The sequence below is a fragment of the Neltuma alba genome, unplaced genomic scaffold, assembly GCF_004799145.2.
Source record: "Neltuma alba isolate B1F8T4 unplaced genomic scaffold, ASM479914v2 tig00003156_pilon, whole genome shotgun sequence".
Taxonomy (NCBI): Eukaryota; Viridiplantae; Streptophyta; class Magnoliopsida; order Fabales; family Fabaceae; genus Neltuma; species Neltuma alba.
In genome coordinates this window covers 41,245-53,303 of record NW_021633164.1, presented here as the reverse complement: position 1 = coordinate 53,303, position 12,059 = coordinate 41,245, and the positions used below count along the sequence as shown (strand labels likewise).

Here is a 12,059-nt window from a genome sequence, read left to right as displayed (position 1 = left end):
GAATTGTGACGTGGCACCAAAAAAACTATAAGGATTTTTCTTTTTCTCTTCGGACACAACGTATAGTTGTAAATAAATAAATAAATAAATAATGTTATTAAACAAATCACAAGTTGACTCTATCACTGATTCACTGGCACTCGGCTCGCAGTTTCTCTCCTTCTTCCCCATTCCTCAGCCGCTCTATGCGTGTCGGCGACCATGCAGAGGCATCTCTCTCGGCTCACCTTCCTCCAGCTCCACCTCCATGGAAGCCCTAAGGAGCCCACTCTCACCCACAAGAACCCAAGCGCCGCCTTGAAGTCGACGACGACAACAACAAGACTCATCGCTTGTCAATATCGCCGTCTCCCTCCCCGCACCGAAGTTCATTCATCCACCTCATCCTCTCCATTCTCACGCTCCTCTGCTTCTTCATCCTCTACCTCTTTTCTCACAGTCCTTCTCAATCAGGTACTCATTCTACTTTAACACTACAACACTGCGCCTTATCATCATCAATCTTCCATTCCTTCGTCACTATTTCATTTTCCTCGCCTTCTTGTTTCAGACTTGGCTCAGTTCAACGATTCAAGCGCTCCTCCAGTCATTTCGGTATGATGCATTTGTAGAAACCGGAGACGGTTTTTTTTTTGGAATTTATCTAGCCATGGTAATTTTTTGGACTGATTTCGTTCTTGTTTGTTGTCTTTAGATTCGGCGGTGGAGATGAACGACATTCAGAAGTACATAAAGGTGGAAAGAGGCGATGTTTTAGCGATTCGAAGCCTGCGTAATTTGCGAGAGATCGGGAAACAGTCTCAGAAATCCCGGCCTCACAGGAAATTCGCTGATTTCTAATCTTGATTTCTCGCTGCCTTTCATTCAATATTCTTATTCGTGTATATCCGAATTGCTTGCGAAAATATTTTTTTTTTGCCGCTTTCATTTTTGTACAGGCATTTCGAGTTCGGAATTGATTTCCACTGAATAATCATAATAGCACAATAATTCCCATAAATCTTTGTCTCCTGTTGGAGCTGCTCGGCCAAACAACTGGAACGGCGAGTGTAGGATAAAAAATGTGAGTTCCGGCGACGGCGTAAGATAGAAGAGGACAGGGTGTGGTGCGCCGAATGTTGGAATACAGCTGGACTTTGGGACCGTTAACTCGTCTCGGTTTGCGGTTGAAATGCCAGCTGTAAATGGTGGTGCTCATAGGAATAGTACACCTCATTTACCCTGCAATTGATTTTCTCAGTTGGCCTCAAAAAAAATAAAAAAAGGAATGCCATTTTTCTTGATGGAGTATTGAATGTTATTTTGTGGAGAGCAAAAGTAGCAATGGGTGAGTATTTGGGAGAGGGGAGAGGATTTTCATTAATTTTGCTAATAATTATTTAATGCATCTATTTATTTACATGACATTTTTCTTTTTAGCATTCACACAAAATTTCGTCCATAATGACGAGCGCCTCTTGATTCCAGTATGCATCTATTCTTGGTTTAAAATATCTTTTGGTCTTTATTCCTTTGCTGAGATTCACGGGGAGGGCTAAATTAAGAGCGGTTACACGTGTTGCACAATAGTGTCGGTGGGGGGTGATCAAGTTCTAGATCTCTAAGAGGACCATATGATTGAGTTTGTGTTTGGGCTGATTGGGTGAACGTTGTGGTAGCACTAAGAAATCGATTATCATCTTCGTCAACATCAAAGGATCAACATCAAACAGTATGCTACCTCAGGGTCTTATTATTCGTCCAGTTATAAATTACATTATAAAATAGGTTTTATATTTAAAATTAAAAAAAATAAGATTTTGTATGACTTTTTATTTAGTTCTAAATATAAGATCTTAATTCACTTTATTTTTCATATTTATTTTTTTCAAGACAGTATTTTTAATAATGATAGCTTTAACCAATAAACCTGATTAGTAAGGATATTATAAAAAAAGTAATAACTATTTATTATAATAACCAATCTAATTTTTTTTTAATTTACCCAAATTAATTAATTAGTTATTGTATTTAACACTCAAAGTGGTAGTTGATTTACGCGAGAGAGGGATCAATACTAATGAAAGAACTAATCCATTTAAATCCCAAGTTGTGCTACTTTATTGAGTAGTGAACATTGTTCTTGCATTTAGTCCTAAATGATGAACATGGGGCCAGTGCCCTGTGGATTGATGTTCAGGAATACGTGGCAGGTGGGGAGGCATTATTGTGATGGTTTAGGTGGTGGCGGGGAGAGGATGATCCAAAATGACGATAAAAACGGGGGTCCCACACAAACGACACAAAATGGAAGGTGATTTGTAGTGTCGTTTATCACTGTTGGTGACGCCGCACCAACATGTCGTTTCACAGTTGATGCTGGCTTAAATGCCGCCCACCCTGACGCGATGCTGACATTAAAACATTACCCTCCTCTCCACGAACGCCAGGATATCTTCCTCTCCTCCATCACTTTATTAACCCAACAACTTATTTAAAATTTATATTTTCAATACGGATAATGTTTCAAATTATAAATTTAGTCCCTAAAATTTTTGTCAATTAAGTGCCTAAAATTTCATCAACAATTTTATATTTCTATTTGATCTATTGGACCAGTATTTTTTTTTTGGCTGTCTGTGAGTTAGCAATTAGACTATCTGTGTGTTGAAGATTACGTGTCTTTAAAATATAAGAACCAATTGTGTGTGATTATGAAGTATTAAAAGGACATGCTATTAATGTTAATCTAGGTCACGGGGTTATGTTAAAAAACATGAGGGATGGAGTACATGGATATATATCATTTTCATAAGAGATGGAAGTTATTATGGGAAGTTAAAAGAACACTGTGAGAGTAGCGACCAATGAGCTTGTAAAAGCAACCTATTAGAATATCTGTTCATAATGCACACATCAAAATCAAGAAAATACACGTGGCAACGCGTGATGGAATTGTAAAGTCGACACTTTATTAAAATTCGTTTAACTTTTTTTTTCGTCGGTATTATTATTCATTAAAATAACAATTTTGTTGCCGGAGTGGTGTTAGGGCGCTATTCCTTCATAGCAAAATTTAACTTACTTAGCCACTACGTATCCAATTCTTTACTACTAATAAATAAAAAAAATCAGATGAAGTATCTTCCTAATAAAGGTTATTCAATTAGTAATAATTCGAACACGTCAGAGTAGGCAGGGGGAAAAGGAAAACAAAACGAATAAACAAAATTTTATGTGGTGAGATGGAGGCATTGTATGGAACTGAAAATTTCCGAAATGCCTAAAGTCCAATGATGAAGCTTCCTTTAATGAAAGTAACTCTGTTTTGAAACGTTACGCATAATTTATGACGAAGACATTTGGATAATTAATAAACAATCCAATGGGTGGTGATTAAAGCGTAAAACAGGCGGTCCCCACACAATTGAAAAAGACCGCCGTGGTCCCACCATCACGGGTGGCACTTTTCGGCCACGACAATTAAGCTCGTGAATGTGAACTCCTCCCTCACATGTGATCAAAATTCAAAGGCATATGGCCATCTAGCACATAGAATAAAGTAAAATTATTCAATTAATACCAAACATGTATTTTTTTTTTGGCCATATACTTTTTTTGACCTGGTTTTTTTTGCCATAAACCAAACATATGTTCTTTCCAAAAAACAAAGGTACCAAAAACATATTTAAAGTTTGTTTGTTACTTGCAGTAAAATGAAAAGCAGTAGTTTATAGTACTTTCTATCGTATAAATTTAAAATTCTAAAAGATGGGCCTGAGATTCATTTCATGCCTTGTTGGGCCAGTTGAGTTGGGAAAATTTAGCTCAAATAAAACGAAATTATTTTAGCTTAAGACCCTTTAACCTATATGTTAAGTGGTCTAAACCATTTAACCCATAACTCGGCCTATGTAAATTTTTTTCAAACGATTTATAAACTACCTAAACACACCCTGAATTAAGAATCAGAGAGTTGGATGATTTTACATTAGATGGTATTTGAACACAATAACGTGTCTGTTTTACCTCTTGTTGTAGATGATAAAGATGATAAGGGCAAATCAAGAATTGATCTCGTGTCAAATTCAAAGCAAGATCTGAATGTTATGAAATGCTTTGATCTAGATGTCATTTGGGCGTTGCGCCGCTCTTTTAATCCTTGCTGAAATTCCAACCATCACCATTGCTAAAACCACCCCGGCGGCACACACCTCATTCGACCCTCGGAGTGAGGTGGAAGGTGGTGGTTATTCCATTGCTTCCTCCTGCAGAACTTGAGCTCCACTAAATTCATGTAGCAGTTAAGCTCACTACTTATATGTGCGCCTTTGCAGAAGGCATCCTCGAATTTAGAGTTTCAGTTCTTGTAGTAACATCTGGGCATTACCAGGGTTTGTATTTTATAAACAAATGGGGGAAGCAGGAAAACTGCAAAGGCAGATCATTATCATCCAGTTTATCTTTGTTACATGAAAGAGAATTAAGCAATTGCAGACGAGTTCAATAAACTGGAGAACCTGTTTCAAATTCAATCTCAAGCATAAGAAAGAAGAAACACATATTGGTCAAAAGATACCTTATAGAAACAATTCGCAGAATGTATATACAAGATGCGAATTAAAGGATCAAGCCCTGAGCAGGAGGCGGCTTTGAAGAGTGATGCTGCTCACTTGCTGCTGCTTTGGGAGACTCTGATAGAACCTGTGCATATTGATCCTCCACTTTTCGATGTTCTTCCTGTTCTGCATTCTCCACTTTTTCTTTTGTCTTTTGTCCCACATCTCCGGCTGCCTTAGCAACCTTGTTAAATGCACCTGTTACCCAGGAAGCCCCGGTAAGCACGTATCTGTTCTGCATTATAGCAGAACCAGCTGTACTGACTTTCTGTTCTGCAGCAGCAAATGCTGATTTGGTTTTCTCTGAAACCTGATACTTTTGATCCACTTCTCGAACTCTATCACTCACAACTGAAGCACCAACACTTATTTTCTCAGTAAGTCCAATTTTCTGGTCAAAAGATGCGACTTTAGCAGAAGCTGTGGATGACAACTGGTGCTTCTCATCAAACGTCCTTGCTTTGTTGACAGCATCTTTTCCTAAGATGAAGCCCTTGGCTAGCATGCCTGAGACCACATCCTCTGCCCTCCGTAAAGCAGATTCACCACCAACAGGAGGTTTTGTGTCTGTTGCCTGCAAAAGATTAGACAGTTCTTAGTCTGAGCAGTGTAGTTAGTTTAGTGTAGAGGTCCTCTGTAAGGCTTACAGATGACGCAAGGGCAGCAGGTGGAAGCTTGTAATCTGGATCCATAGTTACTGTAACTGATAGATCAACTATTGTTGCTCCCTGACATGGATGAAACTCTGTCAAACGTGGTTATACATTGTAATTTACATAAATCAATACACTAAAAGGAATAATTAGTAGAGGTTGTGAAAATTGTCATAATATTTGAAAGTATCCAATAGCTCAGATGAGGATATGCTAGCAGGTTAGACTCTACAAGCTCGTAAGTTGTTTTGCGGTACAAACTCATCATCCGATATTGAATAATTATGTTATGTAACCCACAGTCCGATAGGAGGAGGATAAGAATCTAGAGCAGAGAGGGAAATTTTCCAGCATCCAGCCTCACAGGAATCAATAAAATATGTCCAGTAACTATAAGATCATAAAACCTTTAGTTCCAGACTTCAGAGAGGATGGTGCTAGTTCGTCTTCTGAAGCTCCAACTACAAATTATTTCATCTTCCAAGGAAAAGGACAAATGGGACTTTTATATTAACAGTTCTGTTCGATAAGAAAGAGATTTTCCTTGATTAAAACCTTTAATAGCGACATTGAAAACTTGAGGATAATTATTATTTCAACAACTTTATATGAGGATCAGATCATCGGCATCAGCAGTAATACCATGACTTCTCTTATAACGTAGTTAGAGCTGAAAATAAACAGCACAGCATGTCCATTTTTTGTGATTGCTTAAAATAATGACTGATGCTGGCTCCAAACCTTAAAAATAATCAATGTTCAAATTGGATACAGGTGCTTCTAAAAAGTACAAAACTTTCAAGGGATCAGCTAAAATGTAAATTGAATAATTACATGGCGATTTAAGATTCTCCACCATGTACATCACAATGCATATAATAAGCAACTTTTGACAATATTCATATTAACATGGGACTATGATTAAGGTTTGCATGGAAGACCCTTGAGAAAAAGAAACTTTTGAAAGCCATTATAGAGTTTCTCAGTTCTAACCATGTGCGAGTATTTAAAGATCTATATATTCCTTGTATTTCAATGATAAAACGTGTCTCAATTACTCTGGAAAAAAAACTCCCTATGTCAACTCAAAGTAACACCTTTTGGGTATTGACAAATAATCATCTACTGTAAAATACAACAAAATAATACATATTAAATGATGATCAACAAGTTACCGATAGTAGCACTGCAGTCTCAGCTCCTTGCAAATCCTTGAAGGTGACGTAGGCAACTTGAGACCGTTCATCATGACTGCATCAACACAGAAGCTTATCATTTGAATAAAAAGAAATTAGGATTGAAAATACACTGAAGGAATAATTCATGAGGTATAACACTAAACACACCAACTGACCTCTGCATTTCAACATATTCAATGTCACCAGAAAATGAGAAGAACTCTTTTATGTCTCGCTCTGTTGCTCCCAAGGAAACATTACTCACTTTAACAGTTGTTAGCTGAAAAGAATAAAACACTTATATAGTAAAATCTTGTGGAAAATCCACCTCTGTATATGCTATAGCATTTTGAAATCCCACACTTAAGGGCAGCAACAACAAGCCTTGTTCCACTAGGTGGGATAGGCTACATGAATCACACGACGCTATTGTGCTCTATTAACATTTTGAAGATAAACAAAATTACTCATCTATACTTTGTTACTTCTTTGAAGAGCACTCCCCAGATGGTGTCTCCCATTAGTTTCTCGGAAAAAGAAACACATATGAATATTAGTATGTTATAAGTGCTTTCAAGTTGTCAACTCATTCTTACCACTTGTAAATAGTTTTTATAACTGCTACTTCTAATCATTATCTTTCTGTGGTTTGCTACATAAACATATACACGAGAGAGGCTGTGACATATGGGAGGTTAAAAACCCAATAAAATATGTTAATCATTTAAAATGTGGTTTATTAACCAAACCAGCAGATTAAATTAGTGTGATTGTATCACATTATTCTAAGTTAATCCTTAAAATGATTCAAATACACAAAGGAGGAAAAAAACCTTAACCCACAAACTTGATGTTAGGATCAACACTTCAAACATACGCTAATCAGAAACAACTGTTGTTTATCCACATCACATGGTCATATTTCAATTAGACAGACTATAGAGAAATGCATACTTGTTGTAAAGCTTCAATTTTGACTCAGAATATACACCTGAGTCAATGTTTTAAAAGATAAGTAAGAGTTTAATTCTTCACCCACCAATTACCACATAATATTATCCGATTAATGAAATATGACACCGACAATTCAATTACTCTACAATCAGGCACTTGGAAAAACGAGTTTATCTAACATTACTAGTTGTTCAACATTTAATCCTTATGTATTATTTCCGGCTAATATTGTTGCCTGTCCTTGAATAATATATATACATATGTAAGTATATGCATAAAGTTTGCATTGTGATCTTCATGATGTTTTAATTTTTAGGTAATCCTTTGAACAAATTTTGTAGGAATTGATAGGATTGTGTATAATCCACTTGTACTTCCACTTATTTTTCAACCTTTCAACCCTGTTTGGAGACGGAAACATAAACATCAATATTGTCATCAAAGCACCAAATACATAGATCTCCAGATTTCATTGTGTTGTAAGTGTTTAACACATCAGATTGTAGCAGGTATTATAAGCAACATTCATGTCTGCACAGGCACCACAAGGACACCAGCAGTTCTTGGAATTTGCCCATAACATCTCAATCAGCCAATAGCATCGCTAAAAGGTAATCCAACCAAAGTCTAAAATTTTCAATGTTCAACGGGAAGAATAAAATGGAGTCAGAAAACAGAACTTAGGCTAGGCCCTTAGATGGCAGCTCCATCTGTTACATGCTAAGGACTATATGTACTGGGCTTTTACTCTGAACCAAATGTCAAGGGAATTCATTCTTCTATCCTACAATTCTTTTCCTTTGACAATATCTACAGTGTGAAAGAGGACGATTAAAATTATTGGTAGGGTAGATAATGTTTAGCTTTGTCAAATCAGTCTGCAATGGTGTGAGGAGACAAGAAATCAGCTTCGTTTTAGGGTTGAGATCAGGATCAAATACCAACAATGATACAGTTTACAGATTAAGTGAATTATAACCGAAATGAAATAAACCTGGGAAGCATTTCAAAGATTTAAGCAAGTAAATGACGTTAAGAAAGATAATAACGTGTCATAGTTTCCCGAAAGAGATCCTTTTTGCAATTCTGAGAAATGTGAACCACTGATGGAAGAAAGTGGACATTTCATAGACAGGCTTCGCGGAAATTGAAGGTATGCTGATCATTATTTCCAAGTCAAAATCAGAACAGTTTCCAAATCATAAGAACAGACATTGTAGGCCGACATTTCATACAGCTGACATTCCAACAAGCTCAAAACCTTTCCAATCCACAAAAAGATCAAACTTGTAAAAATGTGACATATGCCGAATAACAAGATCTTCGAACACGCGAAACATACCAACAGTACGTACAATGACGACAAGTACTCACCGGCATCTTGAGAGGATTGCAATGAAAGATCTCGGGCGAGCAAGAAGAGCCGCAGATATTAGCTGGCAAGTCGGAACTATGTCTGTAGCAGAGAGTCTAGGGAGAAGCGAGGTCAGCAAAGGAGAAGAAGAAGAAAACGAAAATGGCATCAAGAGGAGGGAGCGCTTTAGATTTCTCTTAGACGGGCAGAGTTTGGAACACGTGCCAGGGTCAGATTCGCACGTGGGAGCACCGTGAAATTCAATCCCAACGAGTTTTCCGACATGGGGACGGCCTGTTGTAATTATAATACGATATAATTGTACTACCGACGCGTTAAGATTTATCAAAATAATGAATTATTATCATTGATATATCAGTCTAGTTCTCATACTGGAAGTGATAAATAATATTATTTCGGGTACTTAATACTATTATAAAAATTAGTTTGACTTTTAATTTAATTCTAAATATAAGATTATAATTCATTTTGTTTATCCTATTTATTTATTTTTTAAAGATAGTTCTTATAATAGTTGCATATATTAAATGTTTCATTAAATGATACTTGATTAGTATTGGTATGTTAAGGAAGACAACACCTATTTATTATAAATAACTAACTTAACTAATTATCTTAATCTACTTAAATTAGTTAATTAATTCTTATACTACGTTTGATCATAATTATAAAATCTCATTTGCAGTTCACAAATAAGATCTTATAATTAAGATCGAAGGTAGTAATAAGAATTGGACATAGTATATGAAAAAATATTAGTGTTGTGTTGAATTGGCATTAACAATTTCGCAATTTAGTTTATTCATTTAATTAATTGATTGATAAGACCGCTTCGTTGCTAAGAAATAAACTCCCATGAATCTTAAACGCTGAAGCGTCGTCTATTGAGTTGATCTGAATTCCATGGACCTTTCGACATTTTTGAGCTTTTAAGAATATTTTTATGTACTACGTATTAGATATAGATTTAGATGAAGGTAAGCAATGAGACTAAGTAAAAGTGATATAGAAAACTTGTTTGGCAAGATACTGTTTCGTAATAGGATTGGGAAGGGACATGAGTGGCATTTTAAAAAGTCAATGTGATATTGAAGTAATTGTATCAGGCAAGCTCTGGATTGCATGTGTAACTGATAAAGGAGAAAAAAAGGGGGGGGGGGGGGGAGACGCCACTAAAATATCATTTGCATATGTTGATGGACCCAAAAGGCATTACATCAATGGCTCTGCGACGCATGAACACACGTTTTTGGAGTTGGGAGTGGATATCACGATCACGATATGATGAAGCCTGTTGGCGTTTTAACGAATTTATGATTGATGAGAAGCTTCGTGGGAGTAGACAAGGAAGATCCAACCTTTTTTTTTTTTTTTTGGTTTGGGGGGGGGGGGGATAGAGAAGTAAAGGCCCAAAATCAACCATCAGCTCTCCAGCACCATTTGCAGGCAAGCAGCAGCCACCTTATTTTCATACAATATACTGCTTTTGCTATCAAGAGAATCTTTCCAAATAAGTAGTTTTCACCATAAGATTGGGTTTAGTAGAAGATATTATTTTTTTATAATATGTTGAATCAATGTTTAAAACCCTTTAAAAAAATGTCTGCATTTAGTGTTGGACTACTTTTTTTAATACTAAATTTAAAGAGAGCTAAAGACCAAAATCAAGAAACTAACACGGGGAATTTCAATTCCAAATGCTCATCAAAAGTCAAGGTTTGCAAGTGAGGCAGGCCAGATTAAAAAAGTGAAGAGTTGAAAAAACCTTCACTAGCAAGAGCATCTACAAGTTGAGGAACATGTTGAATCTTGAGATCCCATGACAGTGTCATTAACTTCTGAATTTGTAAGAAAAGAAGGCTAGCTGCAGGAAAATTATCTCCAGTTTGAAGCTCATGTTCAAGGCATGGGATTCAAGGGTGACTTTCTTGAATCCCAGATCCCTTGAGAATAGCCCATTGCTCAACTTCAAAGGCAGTGCAAATACCAAGCCTATCAATCCAAGAACCTGGATGATCTCTGAAAACACCCCACAGCTGGACCTATTAGTAGAACTAGAGATACCTTCATCAACATTTAATTTGACCCAGCTCAAGGGTGGTGGTTGCCAAACTTGTCTCGGGAACAAGAAGAAAGAACACCACATTAACAAAACTTCTCCAGTTTTGGGAAATAATGGCAGCAAGATCTAATGATCTAACAATGTCAGGCTACTTCTAATCCACGTGCCATCATCCCCTCTTGAAACCCTGCCACATCAGGAGAAGAAGCCCATCTGACGAATTTCAGCGCCTCGCCCTCCTCATATGTCCTTCTCAATTCCCAAATCTCCAAACATATATGTTGGCTTTGGCAATTAGCTTGGGCTCGCCAGGCATCACAAAACCCTCCCAGACTTAAGGGGTGTTTGGATGAGGCAAAACCATGATTTGCAGAATAGCTTCTGGAGAATAGATTTTAGAGAGAATAGATTTTGAAAGAATAGATTTTCTGGAAAAGTGATTCTGATAAAGTGAGAGTGTTTGGATAATTATTGTCAGAAGTGCTTTTTGATATGTAGAAATTACTAAAAAGGACATAAGTTTAAATGATAATTACATATATATTATTAATAAATTTATTACTACCTCCGGTCCTAATTATAAGACCTAGTTGACTTATTTAAGGAAATTAAGAAAGTAAGTTAAGTTAGTTATTTGTAATAAATAAGTGTTGTCATTCCTAAAATATCCTTGCTAATTAAGTGTATTGGCTAGAACTATCATTATTAGAAGGATTATTTTGGAAAAAAAATGCATAAATATGAGAGACAAAATGGATTGGGGTCTTATAATTAGGACCAAACAAAAAGTCAAACGGGGTCTTATAATAAGGACCGGAGGTAGTACTTCAAATAAACATATATTATGAAATATATATTATATGTAATTATCATTTAAACTTATGTCCCTTTTATTATATGGCATAAATAATATAAATAATAAGAAATTAGTGTGTATATATATTAATAAAATAAATAAATATGTTTTTAAAAAAATGATTTATTTTGCCAAATAATTGTACTCCTTGAGCTGAATGAGTACACTCCCCCCCCCAGCGTGCTGAATGAGTCCCCCCCCACGTGCTTGTTCCCTCCGTAGAATTGTCCCTCTGCCTACTTATCTGAAACCAAGGTTTTGTTGGGCAAAACCTTGGTTTTGCCCAAAACCTTGGTTTCTAAAAAAGTGGGGGTGTTTGGCAAAAAAGCCAAACACCCCCTTAATCAGGCCAATTCCATAGCCACCAGCAGCACACTCAAAAA

General features: G+C 36.4%; 1 protein-coding gene and 1 pseudogene across 2 annotated transcripts; one reads left to right on the top strand and one right to left on the bottom strand.

The window, feature by feature from the left end:
- Positions 1 to 282: 282 nt before the first annotated feature.
- LOC114740465 (uncharacterized) lies at positions 283 to 1,466 on the top strand (annotated as a pseudogene).
- A 3,074-nt stretch (positions 1,467 to 4,540) lies between these two features.
- On the bottom strand, positions 4,541 to 8,778 carry LOC114740462 (binding partner of ACD11 1-like). Of its 2 annotated transcripts, none has more exons than XM_028928609.1 (5): positions 8,758 to 8,778; positions 6,606 to 6,709; positions 6,427 to 6,502; positions 5,246 to 5,326; positions 4,541 to 5,172 (listed from the first exon to the last, which is right to left on the bottom strand). In XM_028928609.1, exons 1-5 carry the CDS (start codon positions 8,761 to 8,763, stop codon positions 4,600 to 4,602), a joined length of 840 nt encoding a protein of 279 aa, XP_028784442.1. In that variant the 5' UTR covers positions 8,764 to 8,778; the 3' UTR covers positions 4,541 to 4,599. The 2 variants fall into 2 exon arrangements, with proteins under 2 accessions (XP_028784442.1, XP_028784440.1); XM_028928607.1 differs by lacking the exon at positions 8,758 to 8,778 and adding an exon at positions 7,263 to 7,474.
- Positions 8,779 to 12,059: the final 3,281 nt, after the last annotated feature.